General features: G+C 38.9%; 1 protein-coding gene across 2 annotated transcripts in view; it reads right to left on the bottom strand.

Moving 5' to 3' along the window:
- TOX (thymocyte selection associated high mobility group box) overlaps positions 1 to 25591 on the bottom strand; it is a 299710-nt gene that overhangs the window by 122376 nt on the left and 151743 nt on the right. For both annotated transcript variants that reach the window (XM_059166388.1, XM_059166387.1), the window contains one exon: positions 7342 to 7584. In XM_059166388.1, coding sequence (XP_059022371.1) covers positions 7342 to 7584 — 243 coding nt within the window. The remainder of the gene's footprint in view (positions 1 to 7341; positions 7585 to 25591) is intronic.

Here is a 25591-nt window from a genome sequence, read left to right as displayed (position 1 = left end):
CTTTGCCTTTTAACATCTTTTTCCATTTGCAACTCCAGAACTGGAAATTTGAAGCAGTCAAAGAAATTGAAATCTCCTTTGTTGCCTTTTTTTTTTTTTTGTCAATTTTCTATAATGTGTCATTAGGAACCACACTCCACAAAAAGCTCAGGTCTAAATGACTCCTTTCTGTGAGGCCATTCTACAACTTTGCACGGTTTTTCTATGAAAGAGCTTCTGTTGACTGCACAAAGAACAAGCAATGGCTACATATAGGCCAGGCAGTGAGGTTTGGATGACTTTATACAAGGTTGCATTTTCCCTTCCACCCATCCATGATTAAACCTCGCAGCGAATGTGCCAGAGTAGAGAGAAAAAGAAGAGGCTCTTGGTTTCAGTTTTGTGGAACCAAAGGATTTTTCTTAAACCCATGCATACTTAATACAGGTATTTTCTTATTCTACCTTTCTCCCAAAATGGTTCTGTAGTTTCTTTTTAACAACATGAAAACCCCAAGCAACATCATTTTCTTCTTAATGTCAGGACAACATTTTCCACTTAAGGAACCGTTCTATTCAATAGATTCCAAATATCTTAATGACCATTGAGGCTCGGGGCTATGGCGGGGGTGCGGGGGTGGGGGGGGGACAGGTAAAACATTAGGAAAGCCAAAGTGACCATAGGAAAAATTACTAAGGGACCAAAGTGAAAAGTTGGGTGAGTCGTGAGTCTGGATCACAGTTGCGCGGTCAACAGAGTATGAATCATAGGAAAATGCTAGCCCTGGCCTGGGTCTCGGAGATCATCAACTAGTTCTGTGGTTTTCCATCTTCTCAGAGGACAGAAGCCGTTGTACAGGGGAACTTTTATAGGAAATGCAAACAAGTGAGATGAATAACAACACCACCACTCTGGCTGATTCTTGCCTTCCTCTGGCTCCAACAAGCTTAATTTGGACCCCTCTGATCTAGCCCAACCCTGCTGGTTACAGATGGAGTGCAGTAAATTACCCATGCTTAATAAGCTTATCCAAGGCAGGCCCTGGCCTTCCAGACTCTTGTTCCAGTGCTCTTCGAACCAGATTCTACTCTCTGAGAAGCTCAGGCTCGTCAGTTATGCACTATCAAAATAACTCAAGGGAATTTGGAGAAAAATGGAACTCTTACAATCTTGGGTCATGAGTAGCTGTTTAACTTGGACCTAGAGAATCAGAACTAATTGGCAGTTGTTCGACAGTATATACTAATAGAAATTCTACCCTGTTTTATAGACTGAGCTTAGAAAACAGGGATTTAAGAAAATGGAACCTTTTTTAAGTGCCAGGAATCAAACTTCTTGTGGGAGTCCCAACTGACTACTGACATATAAAATGGCACCAGCAAGAATATATAAAAAGGAAATGCTGGAAATCTGGGGAGGAAGAAATTTCACCCTAAGTGTGTTTCACTCTCCATATAGGTGTTTTTTTCTTTTCTTTTCTTTTTTTTTTTTTTAAAGATTTTATTTATTTATTTGATAGAGAGAGAGAGAGGTCACAAGTAGGCAAAGCAGCAGGCAGAGAGAGAGTGGGGAAGCAGACTCCCTGCTGAGCAGAGAACCCAATATGGGGTTTGATCCCAGGACCCTGAGATCATGACCTGAGCTGAAGGCAGAGGCTTAACCCACTGAGCCACCCAAGCGCCCCTCCATATAGGTTTATGATAAATTTCAGAAAACAATCTAGATACTCTGCCCTGGCAACATTTTAATCAGAAAAGAAATCCCACTGAATGTACCTAGTACCTACTGTGTGACTGGCACTACTTTACAGACACTAACTTCTTTAATGTTCACATTATAGGATTAATTTTATAGATAAGAAAGCAGAGGCACAGAAAGGTTATATAAGTTGCTCACTGTCACAAAGCTGATGAGTGTCAGTGGCGGGACGGGAACTGAGGTGGTCTAGCCCCAAGAGGTTGGTTTAAGTGATAATGGTATATAAGGATACGCAGTAAAAGGTAAAGTCTTTTTTGGTGAATAGGAGGCTTACTCTTGTCTTTTTTTTTTTTTTTTTCCTTTGAAGATGTGAAGAAGATTAAGGATCAAAGTATAAATAACTCTTTGGAAAAATCTCTCTCATGCATTTTTAACTCCTCCAAAAGAGTCAAGAAAAAGCTTGCTTTTTCTATTTCCTAAAAGATTGATTTATTTTTTTATATTTATTTTTAAAGGTTTTATTTATTTACTTGTTTGTTTTAGAGAGAGAGATGATTTCTTTTAGAGAGTTCAGGGGGTGAAGTAGAGAGAGAGGGATAAGCCGACTTGGCGCTGAACCAAACCCTGATGTGGGACTTGATCCCTTGACCCTGAGATCATGACCTGGGCTGAAATCAAGAGCTGGACACCTAACTGACTAAGCCACCCAGGCAGGCATCCCTATTTGTTTGTCTGTTTGTTTGTTTTAGACACAGAACAGGAGAGAAAAGGAACCTGAGTGTCTGCAGAGCTCCAGAGGGAGAGGGAGAGAGAGAATCTCGAGCAGATTCCTCGCGGTGCCATGAGCCAACTCAGCCAGACCTCACAACCCATGCGATCATGACCTGAGCCGAAACCAAGAATCGAATGCTTGACTGAGCAACCCAGGCACCCCACGTTTCCCATTTATTTAACAAACTTAAATAATGCTTCCTATGCCAACAACTAGTCTAAGCAAGTCTTCAATATTCATTTAACCCCATGAGGTAAGGACTACTTTTATCCTTGTTTTTCAGGTAAGAAAGCTGAGGTATTTATGAGCTGAGCCACCGAGCAAGTCACTTAACCCCTCTGAAGCTCCGTTTTCCAATTGCGAAACTGAGATAATAAGACTCATTCAGTCATTGATTTCTAATTACGGACTAACTTTTTTATGTCTAATACAATAGACATTTGTTGGAAATGCTTACAATCAGTAAATCTGTATCACTTATGTTGCCACTAGGGATAAGAATAAGCAGACACAAAAAAATTTATCATTAAGATGAAATATCAAAAATTATATCATATATAATAATTTATATTATATAAAAATAACATATGTGACAGGGTAATACATCTGCATTTAAACATGACAACCAGCTCTAAAATATATATAATACTTAAATGAAAACTAAAATATGTCCACTCCGTTGATGCATTCAAATTCTGAAATTCCGTCATGTGAAGATACTAACACCAAGATGTGAGAACCACACTAACAGCAAAGACTCGGGTTTAATAACATTGAAAAGCTTCTAGAAAATACAGTCAGAGATGGTTGATCATATACATAAATCTGCCTAGGGTGGTTTATACTCATAGGAACATAAAAGTTGCTGCAAGTTTATTATTTAGAATCTACAAGTGTTAGCTCTTATTATTGTAAGTGACCTTGAAAGAAGGGTTTGGAAGAAGCACAATAATTTCTAGGCGAGCAGCTCTTACATCTGGATTTCTGTAGTCATGACTTCCTTGTCTGTATGAGCATTGATGACCTACATAGTGCACTCCTCACAAATATATTTCGACAATTGGCAAACTGACCAAGACTTTGGTTGTTAAACTTTGCGATCACATTACGCACACGCAAAGTTTTTAGGGAAGAGTTTTAGCTTGTTTTTACAAAGAAACATGAAGAACATATTCCATGGTCTTAAAGTTCCTTTCAAAGCAAGGAACCCCTGAGTGCTTTTGAAATGTAAAATATAGGGCTGTATGAAAGGTTGTTAGTCTTCAGATCCATTTGTATTTAGGAATGATGTGAAAACAGCTCAGTAGCCCATCTTTCTGTTCCCACTGTCACCGCCCTGTGTATCTCCTCAACACTTCTTGCCTGAGTTATGACAACTGGCTGCCCAGGCTTTCCACAACTCCAGTTTCTTACCACCACTATCCACCCAGGAAGAAGCCAGAAGGATTTCCTCTGATTGCTTTCAAAATGCTTTTGCCTCGAGTGAAAACAGCCAATGGTTTCTTTGAATCCATCATATCAAGCCCATAGTCCTTTCATTAGATTTTGAAGCCTTTGGTCAAATCTTCCAACTTAAAATAACCAACCTTGCTTTGCAAATGCTCTCAGATATGGCTTTTCTTTCCCTCTCTGTTTGTCCAAATCAAAACCACCTTTCAGACCCTGCCTGCAGCCCTACATTTTCCACTAGGTTTTTATAGACGACCTAAACCAGATTACTCTAACGTCTTCCAACTAGGAATTCCTACTGGGTTCATTGGCCAGTAAAACTGAATTAACATTTCTCCTGGCCTCTAATTGCTTCATATCTTATTCTGATTGCTTCATACCTATTTATGTTTTCTCCATAATTTACAAGCTTCTGAAGGACAGTGACCATGTCTTATCAATCATGTGAGCACTTTCAAACATTTAGATCATGGTAAGCATTTAAAAATGTACACACTGATGAGTGGTATTCTAGACATATGATACTTCAAAAGAGTCGAAGAGGCTCCTTGTTTCTCAAAGGAGTTAGTAAACTCCTATGAAGTCGGCCCTGCCAACTCTATTAGATTTCTATCACTTTACAACATATCAAACTCTGGTTCCTGGACTCCAGCCAGAGATCCCAACCTTGAAAGAGGATTCTTACAATAAATTTAATCTCTAAAACTACTTTCGCCAAGACCACATTGACTTAAAAAATGGGTTTCATATAGATTTAATGTTAGAATCAACATTACCTAGACCTATGCTGTCTAGTATAGGAGCCACTAGGAATACGTAGCTATCTTAAATGTAAAATAATTCAAATATAATAAAATAAAAATTAGTTCTTCAGTCATCCATCCATATTTAAAGTGCTCAATAGCCAATGAATACTGCTATGAGACAGCATGACTAACAGAAAGTTCTATTTGTACTGTGTCAAAGTCCATCAAAGCCTCACCAAGACTTGGATTATTTGTCAGAGTAGCTTTTTACATGACAGTATAAAATGGTAAGGCCAGTACTGGGAGTAGGCAAAGTGGATGTCCTCCTCAGAATATAGTTTGGGAGGTATGGGAAAGACTCACCATCCTATGAAAAGTCCTGCTAGATGAGACTTGCCAAGAACCAGAATGGCATGGGGTGCCTGGGTGGCTCAGTGTGTTAAGCCTCTGCCTTTGGCTCACGTCATGATCTCAGGGTCCTGGGATTGAGCCCTGCATCAGGCCCTCTGCCTAGCAGGGAGCCTGCTTCCCCTTCTCTCTGCCTGCCTGTCTGCCTACTTGTAATCTTTCTCTCTCTCTCTGTCAAATAAATAAATAAAATCTTAAAAGAAAAGAACCAGAACAACAAATTAGAGCTTCATCCCCTTAACGTGGGTCAGATGGGACCCCTCTGCCTTGCACAGTGTTAAAAGTTTCAAAGGAAATATCATGTGAAGGGAAAATACCTAAAGTTCAATTTTTGACATTGGGTTGGGTGGGGAAAGCATAAAGAGATTTGGATGAGGAGAAGGTCCAGATAGGGCAAGAGGAAAACACAGTGGCAGAAGGACCTAGAAAATGGTGCATTTCACTGTGACTAGATCGAGTTCTGAGCATGCCATTTAAGGATGGAGTGACTGCCATTTTGACAGCTCTGGGGAAATCCTTGATACATGTATGTCGAAGTTGTACACAATGCATGTATGCACATATACACCGAAGAAGCCTCAGTTAACAAGCAAGTGGTATATCAAGACGGTCCTCGGAATGCTAAGAAGGCAAATTATATAAAGAAAATATATAAATTATATAAAGAAAAAAAGGGTTTGGAGACTTAAATTATGTAATGGAATATCTCATTATCCCTTCTACAGCCCTGCTCCATTCACATTGTGAGAAAGCTTAGAGGACCGACTTGATAGTGTATACACCGTATGCGTTCTTCTTCACCTTCTTAGCACACAGGTGGTGCCTATGAAGGCATCATTTGGATGCTTCATTGACATGAGAACTGGGTCTGAAGGCCAAGCCCCAAAGAGGAATGGACATGTGACTTCTCAAGGTGACTACTTTTAAGTACAGCATGATTTAGATTTACGAATTTAGCATTTTCATTTAAAAATCCATGTTCTATTTAAGGAAGCCATAGTTAATACTCTTAGGACCAATCTATAGAGGTAGAATAAAAAGTCGAGGCAATAATTTTCTGCCACCACGAGTGATATGAATGAGTTCTCTTTTGACCACTGAGCTAGCTGCCAATTCTTAAGAGAATCTGGATACTATCATAGCATGAAGCTCTGGGCTTCATTCTTGAAAAACGACTTCAGGGTTTCTTTTGACACCCCATCCCCAACCCTTTATATTCGTGATTAACAGGAAAACCTTTCTGTGAATTCACTCAAGTTAGAGATACATCCCCAAATGTTTTTGATTAGTGATAATGTAAATGCTGCCTATCAGAAACCATATAAGATGAGCAGTTAATCAATTTGTTCATTGTGAGCCCGACAGCTCTGTTGAGTGACTTACCAAAATGACAATCAAGTTACACGTACTGTTAAGTTATTGAAAAACGGAAACAAAAGAGTGCTAATTAAAAGTCACTGTTAACCTCAGGGAGAGTTTTATGATAAGGTAAATGTTCTGTCCTTGGCCATATACTGCGGAAAGTATTTTTCACTACTTGTGATACAGACAGAGAAATTACTAAGGTTTTAGATGACACACAAACCAAAAGGAAAGATTTCATTACAAGTCAGTGTTTCTCAAACATGGGATGCTTGTTAAAAATTCAGATCCCTGGACTTTGGGGTAGAGGCTGGAAATTTAATTTTTGCTGGTTTTCCTGGACAATACACATTCCCACTAACTTTAAGAAGTACAGAACACTCGAAGGTTCAGGGGGACAATGGATCCAACAGACCGAAACACTTTAATGGAGATAAATTTTGATCACTAAAATTGTACTGCCAAAATAAAAATGAAGATGGTTTTCTTGCTTTCTTATCCTATAAATCTGTGGGAAATGGGGAAGAAATCTAGTTGAACAGCAGTTCCTGTTCAGAAGATGTGAGGGTCTTTCTTGTAGTGAGAAATCTGGCAGCAAGTGAGAGGTGGCCCTTTTAAGATAACCTTTTATCTGAAATCTAGTTAGACATTTCAACTTTACAATAGGGCCTTCCGTGTCTAATAGTGCTTAGAACTTTGAGTATGACGTAAGAGTGATCAAACAGGTAATTAATTGATTTTTGCCCTGAATTCAACAGAAGACAGAAAATTACTTCAGGAACTTATAGAGAACATTTTCCTTAGTTAAAAACGTATGCCTCGTTTCAGAATCCTGTGTTACTACAATGCAAAACTTCTCCCATGAAAGTCAACCTTACCCTCCTGTGTTCCTCGCTCCCCACCACCAATCGGCAAGCAGATTCTTACCACAGAAATGGAGTTAGTAAGCAGGGCTCCGTCCTGTCCCAGCAAATTGGAGACGGTGATTTCAGGTAGGTCCATGTTTTGTGGATGAAACGGGAGCAGGCCATTATGGTTCATGGGGTGACACAGAGAGTGGTAACCAGGTTCGACTTCATTCACGTGTACCAGAGAGTGGTCGGGAAGGGAAGGGGGGGTGATTGGTGGAATGTTGAAGTCTTCACTTTCCAGGCTCGGGCCAGGGTAAGACTGAAAAGACAAGGGATATTGTTGCAAATTATCATCCCCCTTCTTCTTTGTCATCATGAACAAACACACACGACCGTTCAGATATTATTACAAGCAGCCTTATGGATTTGGCAAAGACATTTCAAACACGCAGATTACCCTGCTCTCATTTCATGATGATGTATAGAAGAAAGCTGCCTCAAAGGTATATCCACTCCTTGTATAAAGAGTACTTCCATTAGGCAGGTTTGTTTTTCCAAGAAACTGAACTCAAACAGATATCAAAGGTCCCATTAAAATTTTCTGGAGTTTTAATCTAGCTGAATACCTTTTTCATGGGAATTGTGGGGAAGGAGGCAATTTATAAAATTCATTTTTTTTAAAGATTTTATTTTTATTTATTTGACAGACAGAGATCACAAGTAGGCAGAGAGGCAGGCGGTGGGGCGGGGGGGGGGGAGGCAGGCTCCCTGCTGAGCAAAGAGTACAAGCCCGATTTGGGACTCGATCCCAGGACCCCAGGATCATGACCTGAGCCAAAGGCAGAGGCTTTAACCCACTGAGACACCCAGGTGCCCCATAAAATTCATGTTTAATTAAGCATGTTTCATAGGACTTCCTACTGCTCAGATCATGAGACATAATCAAATGAATTCCAGAAGTTCTGGGGACAATTGTTTTTGAGTTTTGGAAAAACTGCGTGCTCGCAACTGACAAAAGAAAAATAATTCAGTAAAGACGTAACTTGGGCATTTTATATAAGTGTGTTTGCATAGAAAGTTTGGCTTATAAAAAAACATTAAAAACTATTTTTATTTCAAAGAGTATACCATTAAAATAAAATGAAGATTGTTTTCTTGATTTCTGGCTATTCACATTTATTTGACGTTCCTCTAAAAAGCTGCTAAATAATATTGCTGTCATTTAGATTTTGTTCAGCTAATTTGAAAGGCAATATTACACTGACATTGTTGTAATACTAATTGAGGAATAAAAGACCATCATTAAAATAAATAACAACATATGTGGGGCTTTTCCTTTTGGAAAGTAGCTTTAGAGAAAAGAGGAAGGGAGGGAGAAAAAAAGGAAGGAAAGATTATATTAGGACACTCCTGTTTAAAACGGAAAGTGGTAAACTTTGAACATTTGAGGGACTGGATAATAAAATATTGTTCCCAATTAAGATCAAGGCATAGCGATACTTAGCAGTCCTTTATAGAGCAGGTGTTATAATAAAAAGGAAAAAATTGGGGTCCTGATCCCTCTCGCAAGCTTATCTTCCAAATGAAGCATGTCTTCCTAGTATTTGAGTGCCCAAGTAACAGAACTTGTCTAACAGCACAGAGCCGGCTGAAATGGGCAAGATTTGAAATGAGCAGGCAGAGGGTAGGAGCCAAAGAAAGTAGTGTAAGGTATTCATTGGGTGTTCAGCCAATAAGCTTCATGTTCCTGCATCCAAGCGCCTCAGGTTATTTTTTCCAGATGGCGTCTATTTGTCTAACAGAAAGAAAATCTTCAAGTTGCACTTGCTAAATGTTGTACAAGTTTTGATCTATTTGTTTAGGTGCTGTCAGAAGACATGATGAAATGAAGCGCTCCTGGGAACATCTGGAATTCAGACCTGGTCACGTAGAGGCTCCTGTGGGTTAGCAACTGGGCGGAGTGGGGGTGGAGTGTAGGTGAAGGGAAAGATTTGATTCATCTCTGCGGATCACTGTCCTTGAATATCTAGAGTTCTGTTAACAAAATCACCAGCTCTAAAGTTTAATCATCAGGTACCAAATTTTCCTGTTTATAGTTTAGATCTCTTGTCTGAAAAATACAGTCGTGGTCAGTGTCAAAACCCTAAGTTTGATGAAATTCTCGTTTGCTTGGTATATTTCAGACCTTGAGTCTATAGAGGTAAACCATCAGTTCCTGGTACAAGTATTGACCTAAGAAGAAGTATGAAAGATTTGAAGTGGGAGGTGGGAGAGAGAGGAAGCACGAGTATTCATGCTGGTTTTGTAAAAAGTGCTGTATGAAGTCCTTTGAATCATTTAATCCTTAACAATAATCCTGTGTGTGGCTACCATTATCCCGTTTTCCTGAAGGGAAATCCAGACTCGGAATTTAAGTCACTTTGACTCAGCTGGTAAACAACCAGCTCAGAATATATTGAGGGATAGACACATGCTGTGATATAGAAGCAGTTTAATTGCTACTATTTTATTAGGAAAAATGATACAAAGTTGTCAATATCCAATGGTCTTGGACCAGAAAAACTTAAGAACTAACATTAGCTTTGGTCTCAAGTCTTTCCTTATCCCAAGTTCCATCCCAATGCCTATCCCACTAAAATATTTACTCGGTATGAACACAAGAATGCATAATTTGTCTTTGTGTTGACATTTCAGAAGTGAAGTTATTCATACATCTCTTTTAAGAAGTTAATGGTGTCTGTTTGAAACTTCCCTAAATTAGGTACAGCTAATGCCAGGGATAAAGGAGAAAGATGTTTTTAATTTTATAAATGCTTTTAAGCCTCTGGAAATACTCAGGGATATTCTATCCATGGTTTACCATAAACTTTACATGCTAGCATTTCTTTGTAGTTAAATCTTAATTTGTGATGTTTTAAAGGAGGGTTTAATTGGTATCACTTTACACCGAGTGATAACAATTGCACTGCGATTTAATAAATCTACATGGTTTATTTTCATGTAATTGCACATTAATGTTATTTAATCCATGCACTTATATACCTAAACCACAGATTCCACAACTTAACTGGTAATGGGTAGTTACTTGGATCAGGAATTTTAACAACATAAGGTTACTTAGCAGTTTCTGTTCTTTAATGTTAGAAGTCATGATAGGATTATTTGCCATGAACCCATTACAGTGTAATGGGTGCCATATAATAGTATCAGGATTATTGTATGAATGTCAAAATGTCACAAAACTCACAAAAACTCCAATGCCAGACTAATTACTAATTATTTTTTAATGTGGAAGTGAATAAGCTAATTCCTCAATGTTGATTTCTGTGATTTGACATCTCTATTTTAATTTTGAAAAACTTAGTAAGAATAAATTTGACTTAACAATAGTAAGATATATATTATTAGAGAAAATCGCAGTTTGGGAAGGAAAGCATTACAATAGGATATGGTCGAGTGTTTTCCTTATTTTCCAGTAGACTTCCTGGTTATAATCTGTATTTGATATTTGTTGAATGGATTAACAAATGAATCACTGAATGAAGGCATAAAGGAATGAATGAATGAATGCTAAAATGACTTTTTAAAGCCATGAAATCTGTGAAGATGGCATTGTTATTCCAAGGGCTTGAATATACACCCTGTATTCCCAAGACTTCCCACTAGTCAGCTGACAACACAGTATATAACATTAATCTCTCTGCATTTCAGGAAGCCAGACACATCCTGTTAGAGATACAAAGGCTTCAGCTGCCTGAGAAAGTCTGGGGCAGTGTAATTTCGTGTCCCTCTCTGGCTGCTGATCTGTCCCTCTGAAATGGCTTGCACTTACCATTTTATAGAGACACAGAGGTCCCAGAGGATTTGTAAGGGTGAGTTTGGGGCCCCTGGGTTCTCAGAAGTTGTTGGAACCTAGCCCCTCTGCAGGTTGAGCATCAGCTAAGGACCCCAAGGAAGCCTCAGCTCCAAATTGGGATCCCTTGACACTGGCAGGTGTAATGTCCCGTGCCTGGTTGGCAGCAGGGAGCATGGAGGGGATGAGAAAGTACGCTGAGCATAGGAATAGGGACCTTGGTGATGAGATCAGGGTATGGGCAGTCAAAGAAGGCTTCTGTTAAGACCATCCCTGGGTGACACGGTGGGCCTAATATACTTGTCTACTGACTTAGGGTTCTTTTCTGACTTGGGCTTATTTTCTTCCCTTGAGTCTCAGGAAGGCCATGAATTTCAAGTATTTTTCATTCTCCAGCTGTCTTGGGACCAATGTCCTTTCTAAGACCTTTGCATATCCCCTGAGATAGATGATTAAGCGTCCCCTACCCCCACCCCCAGCCTAGATTAGAGACCACCGATGTCTCAGGTCCTCTAAGAATCTATAGGGCTGCAGTGCTTGGGTGGCCCAGTAGGTTGGGCCTCTGCCTTCGGCTCAGGTCATGATCTCAAGGTTCTGGGATTGAGCCCCGCATCAGGCTCTCTGCCTAGCAGGGAGCCTGCTTCCCCCTCTCTCTGCCTGCCTCTCTGCCTGCTTGTGATCTCTCTGTCAAATAAATAAATAAATAAATAAATAAATAAATAAATCTATAGGGCTGGGTTGCCGAGTAGAATTCTGGAGAAGAATGGTTGTAGACTTGCAAGGTGGTCTCTTATTCCTTATCCCACTTTATAGTGCCTTTTACCCCTTCCAGTCTAGAGATAAGATCCTTATCAGCAGTCTGAGCCCTACAGCTTGCCTCTTCCTCAGGGAACGATAAAAGTCAATGGTGACCATCTACACAGAGAAAAACATGTTTAGGAATAGCGGCATGAAATTCAAGCCAATACTTTAAATTTTATCTTGGATCTTCATCGTGTTAATGAAAGGCACATTGGACAGAAAGAAGCATGCAAAGTTATTTGCTCTACCCAGTAGCCAGTCTGCGTGATCGAAATGATTTAAAGAACTCGAAGTTTTGGGGCGCCTGGGTGGCTCAGTGGATTAAGCCGCTGCCTTCGGCTCGGGTCATGATCTCAGGGTCCTGGGATCGAGTCCCGCATCGGGCTCTCTGCTCAGCAGGGAGCCTGCTTCCCTCTCTCTCTCTCTCTCTGGCTGCCTCTCTGTCTACTTGTGATTTCTCTCTGTCAAATAAATAAATCTTAAAAAAAAAAAAAAAAAAAAAAAAAAAAAAAACTCGAAGTTTTATCATTGCTACGTAAGCAGACTCTCCCTGATCTTCAGGTACTCCCTCGTCCTAGATGCAGGAGAGTCTCATCATATTGCTGGTGCTGGGATAGGACAGCTCTACTCTAGGGCGGGAGGCTCTGTACGTCCCAGTGTGACCAGGGAACAGAAGCCAAGAGTCATGGGATGTGGACTGGAGTGGGCTATCCTGTCACAAGGCTTGGCTAATTCTGCAATACATGTGAACTTTTCAAGGCCACCTGGGGACCAATGGAAGCATTAAAGTAGTAATTTCAAAATATTATCATCCTCAAGAGAGTATTTTCATGGTTCTACATAGTAAAGCCAGTGACTGTTTCAAGTCATTTTCTTAAAATCTCACCATTGGTATTTGCACATTTACTTATAAAGTGCTATGTCTTTCTGTAATGAGAAGGGGATGGATTTTTAGATGGGTTGAGAGTACTCATAATGATTCCTCCAGTGACTGATAAAAATGGCCAAGAGTGTATTGGAAGGAATGGAGACTCTGGAGTCCAGTAGAGAGGAACTAAACTAAGTGTGCTGAAACATTTAATAGTACAGGTTCTGGGGCAAGTTTCTGATTCCTTGAGCCTCAGTTTCAGAATCTGCTTCATGGGGTTCTTTTGCGCATTGAAAGCAAAAAAAAAAAAAAAAAATCAGATAGAAAGTCCTTGATAAATGACAGCTCTAGCATAGCTCTGGTTATTATTAAATAGGTTTATACATGCCATGGATTGGGTCATGGCCAAGAAAACAAACAACTACAGACAGTGATGGAGGGGATTTAGACACCATTATAAAGGAATTTCAGTATATTTGCCATTGATCCAAACTCATACTGAAACAGAGTGCAGCCCCATTCATACATAATGCGTTCATTTAATTGCCCCCCCAAAATAGCTAAGATCAAGTTTTGCCTTTGTTTTAATGGAATGAAATTGCATTTTTGAAATGAAAGAATAAAATGCTAACAGGCAACAGTGAACAGGCAAAGGCGGCTGAAGAGCTCAGAGGATAATGACAGGAATGTGCAGAGGGCCACAACTCTTGCGGGCAGGGAACCACACAGGTAGACCAGCAGCCCTGGGTGATGGGCTCCTGACAGTTCAGTTTCTACTGACCTAGAGAAATTGTCAATGAACTTGTGTCTAAATTCACCACAAAAGCTATACTCTCTAACACATCGCAGTGTGTTGTAGAAAGGTCTTCTTCCCTGGGAGACTCTTGGCAGGGAGGTGAAATTGCCCATCTGGTGGACTGTATTTGAGACTTGAACCAAGAGACTGGGTTTTAAGAAAGTAAAAGATGACCTTTAAATCTCCTTTGATTTGATCTCTTTGGAAGCTTTTCCAGCCATTTGACTAAGGCCATTGTCCTTTTCCCACTGAACCCCCTCAGTACCCCAACTTGAGTGACAAAGGAAAGGATACTTCTCACCTGGTTTCTGGAAGATCTCAATGCCTCTGTCTGTTTAATTATATACTCACATTCCTTTTTAATCATATTGCTTACCATAATCCATGACCTGGGTATCCTGTTTATATTATTTTCTCTTTCTGCAATCCATATTTCCTTTTGCTACAGCCTGTTCTTATTTTTTGTTCTTATTCAACTTTATTGCATCTGGAATTGGGATGTTAATCAGAATGAGTTTTCTCTTGACTATAGAGAATTCATGTTTTCATACTGTCTAGATAGAGTGTTAATATGCTGACCAGGAACAAGTAATGGGAACTCTCTTCTGAACTTTGCCTATTCTTCTCTTTTTTAAGTCTAGTTTTTCCATCAGAGGGGCCTGTTTTTGTGGGTTTCTGTCCACATATTGCAGTCATTATATAAGGCACTAAATCTTTGGTGACAAGAAGTCCCATAACTCAGAAGAATTCAAAAGATATCATCTTGTACATATCTTTAAATTATGTGATGGCTTCATGCAATCACGCATACACTGAAAATATGGCTATAGTTATAACATTGTAAAATATGTTTCTCATATAGTTCTTTATTTGAAAGATAAATAAATAACATTGTGATCCCATGTACACGGATAATCTGTAACACAGTTCCTGAAATTTCAGGGTAGAAAAATACCAATGCTTAAATGTGTTTCATCTTCTATTGAAAATTCATGTTGCCTGATTTAAATAACTAAATGGAAAGCAAAGCCAACTACAGAGTTCATTAGAAAAAAAATGATTTAAAAAAAAAAGAGAGAAATGATAAACTTCCTCTGTTTTCAGAAGTTAAGACATGGCATGTAATGGTGATTTCTCTCAAAAGAGTTTAAACAGCATCAACATTATCTCCAATTTCTTTTGAGAAGACCTTCAGAAGTAGGTATTTTTCAGATTCTTTTGTCTCTGCATGAACGAGGGTTGATAGTTTGAGACTATAATGTATTACTGTGCAAAGCTTCGGTCTGTTACATAAATCATCTTAACACTCAGCAAGAATCGTCCAACAGTGCCATTGATGTGCTCAAGCCAATGATCCTGCAAACAATTTTTTTGTCTTTCTTCACATGTTAGACAATAGCAATAAATCATCTTCATTTAAAAACACACAATGTACTAATTTTTCAAGCAACAGTTATCAAAATGCATTATTTTGGTAGCATGTACAACATTTATTTTATTTGTGTTCATTAATTTTTGTACCCTGGGTTAAGTAAAAGGCAATGAGTACCTCACCTACCATAGAAGCATTTGTTATGCACCTACTATGTGTAAGCCATCCTGCAAAGTATGATTTGAGATGCAAAGAACTGTAAGATGTAGCTTGTTATAAAGGAAGTGAGTTAGAGGATATATAAAGACTTGGGCTCCCAATAAAGTGCATGTTTGAGGTGTCCAGTGTAAATGGAAGTGGAATTACTTGAAGCTGGGATGATGAAGGGACTGTGACAGGCAGATTTACCCCGATAACAGGGCCTGAATACTAGACCTTTCTGCTGAAATGCAATATGTGATCGAGGGAGGAGGATCACAAAACCAGCAAATGAGCAAGCCTAGACAATGTACCAAGGAGGTTCAACAGCAAGGTCAGGTCTTCTAAGAGAACATCAAGGGCAAGAGTGGTCCCACTGACCAAAACAAATGTTGGGGTATTGAACCCAACTCAATTCCCTATGAGGCTGGTTTTTACTGGACTGTGTTTATTTCATAATTGAAAACCCAGTGTGTAAAGCCTGAATGAGACCAGAAAACAGGGTTGACTTGAGGCCACCCTGGTGAATGTTTAACATTGACTCTTCTTAAGGCCAGGATTGGTTTATTTATTTATTTGAAAGATAAGGAGAGAGAGAGCGTGCACATGCACATGCGCAGGCATGCTTGGAAAGCAGGAGAGGGAGAGAGAAAATCTTAAGCAGCTCAAGATGAGGCTTCGTCCCTCAACCTTGAGATAATGACCTTAGCTGAAATCAAGAGTCGGAGTCACCCAGGCATCCCTCCTAGCTGTATTTTTAGGGAACAGTTTAAAACCAGGCCCTGTGTGCTGTTGTCATATGGGCCTTCCCTTTGGCTAAACAAACAAACAAATGCAAACAAAAACCCCCAAAACACAAAAAACAAACTTCTGGGAAATAGATAACGTACTTCCCCCACAAGCCACAACCCACACACGAATGATTAGGAAAAGCAGATTGAGGGGCAAGAGCTACTTCTGAAACCCTAGTGGGGTCCCAAAGATGTTCTTCTGGCAACAGGTATCATTCCATATTGAGTGTTAAAAGGGGTGATTAAAACATTTAAATTTCACTATTTAGCATACCATTTTATGTACAAATGCAGCTATATTTTTGTAGTTTTTCAGAGGTTTTCAATTCTCACACTGAGATTCAGTTCTACAAGTTTTTGCTTTATTTTATAAAGAATCCAAAAAATGTATACAAAAAGAAATCACTCTTAGCCCATCCACTCAGGAAAAAAAAAAAAAAAACCCACTATTAAAACATGTGAATCCTTCATGATTCTTATAGTTCATAGTTGCTATTCTGTTTCAGGGTTTTGTTTTAAGTCAGATGATGGAGCTCTGATTTTGAAGATAGAAACGCTATATGTCGATTTCAGCAGATCACTAAGCAGGTATGAGTACCTACTCCCTCTAAGCCTCAGTTTCCAAATCTGTAAAATAGGGATACAATTGTATTCAATTCATTTAAGGTAATCAGGATTAGATGAGATAAATGAGGTAATATAAATAATTTGAATAAATACTGGCTCATACAAGCACTCCATGAATGTTAGTGACATTATCATTTTTTACTATTGTCTTTATTCCATCATGTAATTTAATCTGATCATTGAAAATGAATCATGATTAATTTTCCATGCCCATAAATATCATTTACATTATTGTTCAAATGACTGTGCATTATATCTTGCTGTGCATGTTCTATAATTTATAACTCTTGGTGCCCTATTCCTAAACATGTAGGGTGTTTCTGATTTTTCTGTTATGAACCTCATCGTGATGAATAATCTTATGTATTTTTTTTTCTTGGGGTAATGTTCTAGAGTTCTATATTTATGCTCAAATGGAATCACAGAATGCTCACTCAAGGGAAGACCTTGAAGACTATGCCTCCACTCTACAGATAAGGAAAATGAGGTCCAAAGAGGTTCAATGATTTGCTTGCATTTCGAGAACTCGTTGGGCAGAGAGGACACCCACAGCATAGAATTACAGATTTATTTTTTGTAGATATAATAACTAAATAAAATGCATTGGGTTTTAATATAACATCTTAAAATATTTATGGTCTTTAAGCTTCAATATATTTTTTTTTAGGAAAAAAACCCAAAACCTGTGTTGAATTGATTGTTGCTTATGGTCAACTTCTCTTTGCTAAATCATATTCAGGCAGGCAGTATGGACTCGATCATTCAGCACTGGCTAGTTTTATATGTACATATTTTATATGTACACTTAAAAATACATATTGTAAGTGTTTATGACCATTCTTATCATTTTTGCCCATTGCAAAGAAATCAGTAAATGTTGGGAATGTAGACTCACATTCTTCATAAAGAAACCAGATCAGCAGAGGAGGAGAACTAAACAGATGGGCTATGCTCTTGGTTTGGTCCCCTCTCAACCAAGGAGGCCAGGAAAAGGAAGCAGGACTCCTGTTTCTACTCACCATATTCTTATAGGCAATTCCTACTTTTTTGATCTTTAACCGGGAAACAATTATAAATGGATACTTGAATATTTGAGGAGCATCTCGCTTCCTAAGGTCTCTGCTAGAAAGAAAGCTTACACTGATGGGGAGCTGAAGACAGGGACATGGAAGAAGAAGGAAAAAAAAGTTGAACACTTGGAGGCCATTCCCTCAGTTTGATGAAGGGTAAACCCCTGTCCTTCAGTTATGCAGAAGCTGGATCCTGGGGAAAAGTCAAGGGAGGGATGTCTTATGGGAAGACCTCTTGTACTTTGTCTACCTTCTAGACGATAAGTATCTAGAAGGATATCTATCTTATCTAGAAGGATAAATATGAAGGGTGGGAGAAAAGTGTACTAGACCTGGACAAGAAAAGTAGTGAGAATTCAGAGGAAAGATGACAGCAGTAGCGGCAAGTAGTCAGAAAGAGCTAGAAAAGTCCAGGAGGAAGGAATCATCACTGGGTAAATTAAGGAAGCAGGGAGCGCATTGAACACCTAACCTTTGTACAGCTTGTGTGTGTGCTGGAACAAGTATGAAATATGAAACTGAAATTGGAATATGAAATGGCTGCTTTTGTTGGTCAACAGTGGTCAAATATTCGCAATTTCATTTGGGTCAACCTAACATTTTTTAGAATATTCCCACACACGTCACAGTACTGAGCATTTCTCTCAGACCTACCAAAGTGATTGAGGTTAGTCCGTTAATGTCTTGAACTTAAAGTGCTAAAATCAAATGAGGCCTAGCTGGGCAAGGATGGAATTTGACTTGGGCAGTACCCGGGCTCTGATATTTACTAGTTTTTTGCCATTTGGCCAATCACTTTACCTCTGTCATCCTCACAGAACTGTTGTTAAGGATTAAATGAGATAATATATGCAAAGCTTTTGCTTAGTCCCTTGCCAGGACACAGGGAGCTGCCAACAAACAGTTTTTAATTACTGTTGTGAATCTAATTCATTCATTATCTTGGGGAGAGGGGAGGACTAACATAAACTTCTAGCAAAGCAGAAGCTTCCTACTGACACTTACCGTCGTCTGGACAAACAAGAAGTTCTAGGAAGTCGGTATAAGAAAATAATAGCTCAGGAGTCTCATTGCAGACCAGGTTTCCCTGAAGGCAACTTCTGTCTGGGGCTGCCAGCCCTGCCCCAGCCCTGCAGTCCTATTACCTGCCCCCGACCCCATTCCTCCAAGACCATTCTTCTTTTTGCCTTCAGAGAATAGCAACTCTGGGTAGGTTTAGCTCTTCCTGAAGGAAAGCCTTCTGAAAGGCAAAGAGACACAGTTTTAGACAGGGAAGCCTTCATGATTGGTCTCCAATCGTGACCCTCGCAGCCCTTGTGAGTTTCAGACCAGTCTATTCCATTGGAATGATTTGATGGTAGGACTAAGAAGTCATTTGTTTGACTTCGCTTGCAACAGGGAACATTGATACCAATGTATCAATATGCAGCAAGGAATGCATGAAGGATATTTTACAAGACAGTCATCCACTAATTTCAAACCATCAGGGTTAGACTCATTCATTTTTATATCTAACCTATGAAATAACACAGAGCAGAGAAAAAAAAACAGGAGGAAGAAAAAAATATGGATGGACATAAAGATTAAACTGAAACCTTGTGTTTCTGCGAAGTCTAGCGAAGTCTCTCCACAACCGAGGAACTGAAACTGCAAAGGGAAACTTGACACTTGTTTAAAGGTGTTTAGGTGGCAGGTGAGGATATGAAGAAGGAGGTCTCAGGAGAGATAGGTGTGGGTGGAAAAAACCTCAGCTTTTCCAGGCCTCAGTGTCCTTTTGCTAAAAATGGGCAAAATCGTTTCTACTTGACATATTGGCATAATAAAATTTCAGTGTTTATTGAGAACAATCTGTACGTGTCTTGGAAATGGCGTTGGCATAGACAGATGACATCATTCAACATATCTCTATTCTTAACTTGAAATACCATACCTATTTTTTAGACATTCTTTAGTGACAGGTTTGCTACGGCAAGTGCCAGACCAAAAAAAATCGAGCACATTATATATTGCAAAAGTTAACAGGAAGGATCACTGAGATTTTCATAATTGCTCATACACTGAAGAAAAAAATCTACAAAGTACCAATCTGAACAAGCCAATGGGCTGTTTCAAAATGGATCAAATGCAACTGTAGATCCTGGTTAGGTGGTATACCGGAGTCGCAGTCCCCCTTCCCAGGGCCAAAATGTCTTGGTGTCTCTCGACAGTTGCCCACTGAACAAACCGCCCTCCAAATGAAGCTTGATGGTTTTGGAGAATCTGTTTTTTGTTTTTGTTTTTGTTTTTGTTTCTGTTTAACCACTAATGCTATTCCACTCAGACCATTTTCATCGTTTTTATCACTGAAATGCATTTCCCTAACGCTTGAAAAAACGTACTATTAGACAATTATCATAAAATTCTCAAGCACACTCAGCAACAAACATTCATTTTGTGAAATAAAAAATGAGTCTTATATTCACAAATCCCACAGCTTGGAAATGTATATGATACACAACATTTAACCTGTCAGCTGCCTCATTAGTGTCAATGAGTGGGAACTGGCAATCAGTAGATGGTGTGTTCCACACGTGTTTATGTTTCAAAATGTTTCCAAAATAGCTCTGCGGGAGAGGTTGATATAAAACACTTCTACTGGACAAATGAATTTCAGTTCAATCTTATGGTCTACTTAAAGTTTTTTTTGAGGAATCCATGTTTCTCATGTAACTGATCCTTTATAGCTAACAGAGTTAAGAGGCCACTAATAATAATGATGATGATAACAACAACAATAATAAAGTCTGTGTGGATAAAAGTCCTCTAAGTTTCAATCCCACCAATATGTAAATGATCAAGAAAATATACAGAGACTGATGTGTGTTTGACTACCAAGAGCTCTAAGATATATATTTGTATGTCCCCCGTGTTCAGAATCCATACAGCTATTAAGACATTTTTATAAACTGTAAGAAATATGTGAGCTATTTCAAGATATAATTCTGAAAAACAGACTTCCATGTAAGAAGCTAATTTAGGAAGAAAACAACATAAACAATTGTAACTTGTGTGCTCAAGTGAAGCATCTTTTTAATTTTGAGTAATGAAGATGTCAAGCCAAATGCTAGAGTAGTTTAACTTAATTAGGTGGCCTATTTTTCCAGGCATCCTTTCATTTCCCATTGAAAACTCAGCTTGTATGCAAGGCAACAAGAGCAATTTTGTCTGTAATGAATACCTCCGGGACTGCGCAGAGTAATCATTTGAATGTTACGCTGAAGACTGGTTTGAGTAACTAGTTTGGGCTTGTTAAGATGCCAGACTTTGTTGGACTAACTAGATGACTCAAAGCATGGTGGCTTTGCCATTTTATTGGGTCAATGGTCAAAAAGTCAAGTTGACTTTTCTCCTGAAATTTCTGCCAAAAGGAACCAATCTAAAAGTAATTGGTCTAATTTATAGTTCAAATTTATGTCATAATCATGGAAATTTTATGGCCCATAGTCAAGAGATTTTTTTCTCCCCCCAAAAAATGCTCTTTAAAATATTATGCTTTCTAGGCCCTTTTTTCATACCTCATTTACACTCTAACCTAGAGAATTTTCTCATTAGAATAACATGTAATTAAAAATATATAACTTTTAATACATTTGCAGATCTCAAAACATTGTAATTCTAACAGATTAAAGAAATTCATGTACAAAGAGGAACTTGGAGAGTCTTATTGGTTCCACTGCCACTGTATTGCTTATGACAAACAGCAGTACAACAATTCTTGTAGGAATGACTGCCTGTTAGTCTATTATGACATTAATTCTTTGAGTCTTGTATTGGGCTCTCTGAGGAGACAGGAGGGCTGGTGCCTTTTGCTAATGTGCTGAGGTATGAGCCCCAGGTGGAAAGAAGTTACTGGAATGAGATGGGCAGGGCCAGGTTTGCTAAATGGCTGCAGCTCGGGACTGAAAATCATCACAAGCAGAAGACCCAAAGAGTTAAAATGATTTTCAAAAAATGTATGCAGAATATTTTAATCACTTTCTTGTCTCTCAACAAATAATATTGCGTACTTCCGATGCCAGACACTCAAGGCACAGGGGATCCAGGGAGAAACAAGGGCGAGTCCTGTCTTTGAGACCTTACCATCAGGTGGGCAAGACAAGAAAAGGGGTACCAATTCTAGTATGCTACATGTCACAGAGGGGCAAATATGTACATCAATAACTCCAGCTCCGCCGGGAGAGGCCTGGGGTGTGTAAGGAGGGAAGAGACATGGATCGTTTGGCATTTGGCAACAGGGCGAGGAGAAATGGAAAGGTGGAAGCGAGGGGAGAGGAGAGAAATTGATGAGAGACTGTGAGCCTGGAGCGCAGGCAATAGTCACGTAGAAGGAAAGAGGAAACAGATTCAAAAGTTATGCCAAAAAGTAGAATCGGCACTATCTAAATAATGACAACACTCGCTCAGGGCTCAGTGGTAAGGGAGACTCTCAAAGTCCGTGTCTTGATGACTGGGTAGATGGTGTTACGCTTATGATCTAATCGGGTTCAATCGGGTAACTTTCTTAAGAATTAAGCTTCTCCATGGCCTGACAACTAGAAAAATTTTCTGATTTCCCCCATTAGAAGATTATTTCTTGTACAAAAAAGATCAGTCCTTTTTCACACAGCACCCTGACTGAGGCATGCATGAGAATATTTCTGCATCTAGAGAAGAAAGGAAGATTGCCAGTGTGGGTGGAAAGCTCAGAAGGAACAGGTAACCATGGAAAATGATATTCTGGAAACTTCCACAGAAGAGAAAGAATGAGAAAAAGTAATGGCACATATTCAAAACTAAACATAAATAAATAATGTTGGTGCCATAGAAAGTTTCAATCAAGAGATTCGGACTCCTGTTTCCTTTGATGTATGTAATTCAAATGAACACTTGTGTCTTGAGTAGAATCACATATAAGGAAGAGAAGGTACCATAATTCCAGGGGTTGGAGAAAGGGGCTAGAGTTTTTTCAGGGAAAGAGAAAGGCCTCATAGCAAGTGAATCTGAGTGGGGTCGGAAGATTCTAGGGAAGAGTCGAAGCTAAGTTGGGAAGCCCAGTTCCCTCCTGCCTTGCTGTTGTATATTCTACCATATTGGTCACAGAGACAGGACAGGTTAAGAGTAGAAAGAAGTGAGTTTATGAAGGACTATTGGCTACTCTTCACATCTGGCTTTCCTTTCTTTAACATGCTCACATATTCCCACAAACTATTTAGGACGTTATCTGCAAGCTCATGAAGTATCAAGCAAAATGGGCCTGCTTAACTAGGGTCTGGGGACACACTAAGGAAACTCGCATCACATGCTTCAAATTCCATGCAGAGTTAAAAAAAAAAAAAAAAGAAAGAAAGAAAAAAGAAAGAAAAAAGAAAAAAAAAGTTAAATGGTGTTTAAATTAAAGTACTTGTTGCGGCATCTGGGTGGCTCAGTCAGTTAAGCGTCCAACTCTTAATTTTGGCTCAGGTCATTATCTCAGGGTTGTGAGACTGGGATCCAGCCTGGATGTGGAGCCTGCTTAAGATTTGCTCTCTCCCTCTCCCTCTGCCCATCCCTACCCTCCCGCAGAGCTCACACTCTCTCTCAAAAATAAAATAAAATAAAAGTACTGAGCTAGCTAGACCCAGCTCTAGCACACTTAGAGCAAACTATTAGAGGAGAAAAGAGCCAATATTCCAAGAATGGAGGCAGGGAGAAGTGGAAATGTCATGGGTTTTATTGCATATTTGTCAGGCCTATTATAAGGTAGTATATTCAATTTAAAAACTGCCTATCAATTACAAAATTATATGCAAAAAATTTTAAGGATCTGTATACACTAGCTTAAGAGGTATAGAATGCATGCAGTAGATAGTGCCAAAGAGCCCTTTGGGACTGTCTAAAAGAATATCATTAATTTTTACAGTGTACTTCCATTTCTGGAGCTATTCCAGCATTGGCTTTCTATAAAAATCATTTCAAGTTTAGAATTATGCTATTTGCTCCCAGCAACATCACAGGAGCAGTAGTGTACCATATGTTGCTACTTAGCAACTTAGTCTGTAAGTCCCAAAGCATGTACTGATTTGAAAATTGAACAGGAATTATAATTGTTGAGTGACGCTATGAGGCAAGTTGTCTTGGATTACTAAACTATGCAGATGTTTGATGTTATGTAGGAAAAGGAAGAAAACTATTTTTTTCCCTGTAAGATGACTAAAATCCTATTTATGGTTGCCGAAAGGGTAAATTGATTAAAATTTCCTAAAAGAATAGCAGGTAATGAATTTTTGAACACACTTTATTACAGTAAACAAAAGGAATATTAAGCGTAAAATTTAGCGAAGGCCATTCAACTTATGTAATTTGCAAAGTTTATTTCCCCCAGAGTACATATTATCTTGCATTAGTCTAGTTTTTTAAAATAGCACATTCAAGAAATATTTTCATATGTGCTACATTATTAAAAAATAGTCTGCTTCTGGCACACAAACCTGTCAGATCTTTACAAAACCCAAAAAGTATGTGGGGCTCTTTACTCTTTCATAAATCACCACTGGTATTTAAAACATCCTTAGTACTCCTGACTGACATATTAAAAGAAATAATGTTAGTTGTTTGATTTTAGTCTGGGCCATCACCGTATCCATTGTACTTGAATTTAAAAATCTAAGAAGCCAAGTTGTTATGATGTATATGCTTTGAATTTCCAATCTTTTATCCAAAAGTCTTTAAGACAGACATAATGATTCTCTGAAAGGGACCAGCTGCTTTATAACGGCAATCATTTATTGAGTTTGTGTTTCTACTGTTTCAAACAAATTCAATTAGCCCTTACACTTCAAAACCCTAAAGGCACCAAAGAGATGATACTAGGTTGCTTTAATCTAATAGTAATACTAAACTTGTCAGTACAGTTTGGGGATTGATGGTTAGAAGAAAATTAATAGTAACATTTTTCATTTTTTAATCAAACAGTCCTATTCAAAACTACCTCTGGATCTCGGAGGCTACTTAGCCGAATGAATTCAGTGAAGTCAGAATTGTAAATGCAGGGCTCAGCCTTCCAAAGGTATTCTGAAAGTGATCAACTCAGTTGAATGGAAGGAAATGGAGTCCGGATCTTTGAGCTTAATGATGACCTTCTCGTCTGAACAATATCGTGTGGTTTGCAGAATGTCTGCCAGAGAAGGCAGTGATGGTAATGACTTCTAAATGCAAAGTTCATGGAGAGGCAGGCTTGCCTCTGTTTTGAGTTAAGCAAGAGACATTTTGTTCTTAGAGAAATTTCAAAGCTTCATCAAGTGCACCCCTAACATATACATTAGATTAATTCACTAACAACCACCATGAAGAAAAACAGAAGTTTTATTTTTGTTCTCCGTTCCCCCACCCATCCCAGTTATCATATCAAATCTCTCTGGGCGGTTATGTGGGCACTGGAAACTCCTGTCTTAGGGTTTCTGCCATAGGTACTGATACATAAAATTTCCAACTGCCATGGTTTTGCTATTCCAGAAAAAAAAAAATGTCCAAATCTACAAAATGCTCCTATGAACTCTCCCTTTGCTTTCACTTATCCATGTGTTTATTTTTCCTTACAATGTCCTTACATATTATGGTGTGCTGGCATCTTCGGGCACTTACAATTTTGCTTTAAATGCCCTCACCAGATTAAAGGGTCTGGTCTTAAGTATCTAAAAATAAATAATCCAGAATTTACTTTTCATGTAACCATTTACATTTTCATTGGACTTTTTTTGTCACTTCTCATGATTAAATACCTTGTCAACCAGGGAAATGGATACAAACGTGCTCTCAAAAGGTTTCAATCATATCGCGCATTTGGGCTGGAAAGCTACCCACCCAGTAGATTCTGAAGGCAGCCATACAGTGCAAACCGGCCACGTGATTTTGGTTATAAATGTAATATTGTATTGAAGACTGCCCCAATGGTTG

This window comes from Mustela lutreola, chromosome 3 (genome assembly GCF_030435805.1).
Source record: "Mustela lutreola isolate mMusLut2 chromosome 3, mMusLut2.pri, whole genome shotgun sequence".
Taxonomy (NCBI): Eukaryota; Metazoa; Chordata; class Mammalia; order Carnivora; family Mustelidae; genus Mustela; species Mustela lutreola.
This window is presented reverse-complemented; position numbering and strand designations above follow the sequence as displayed.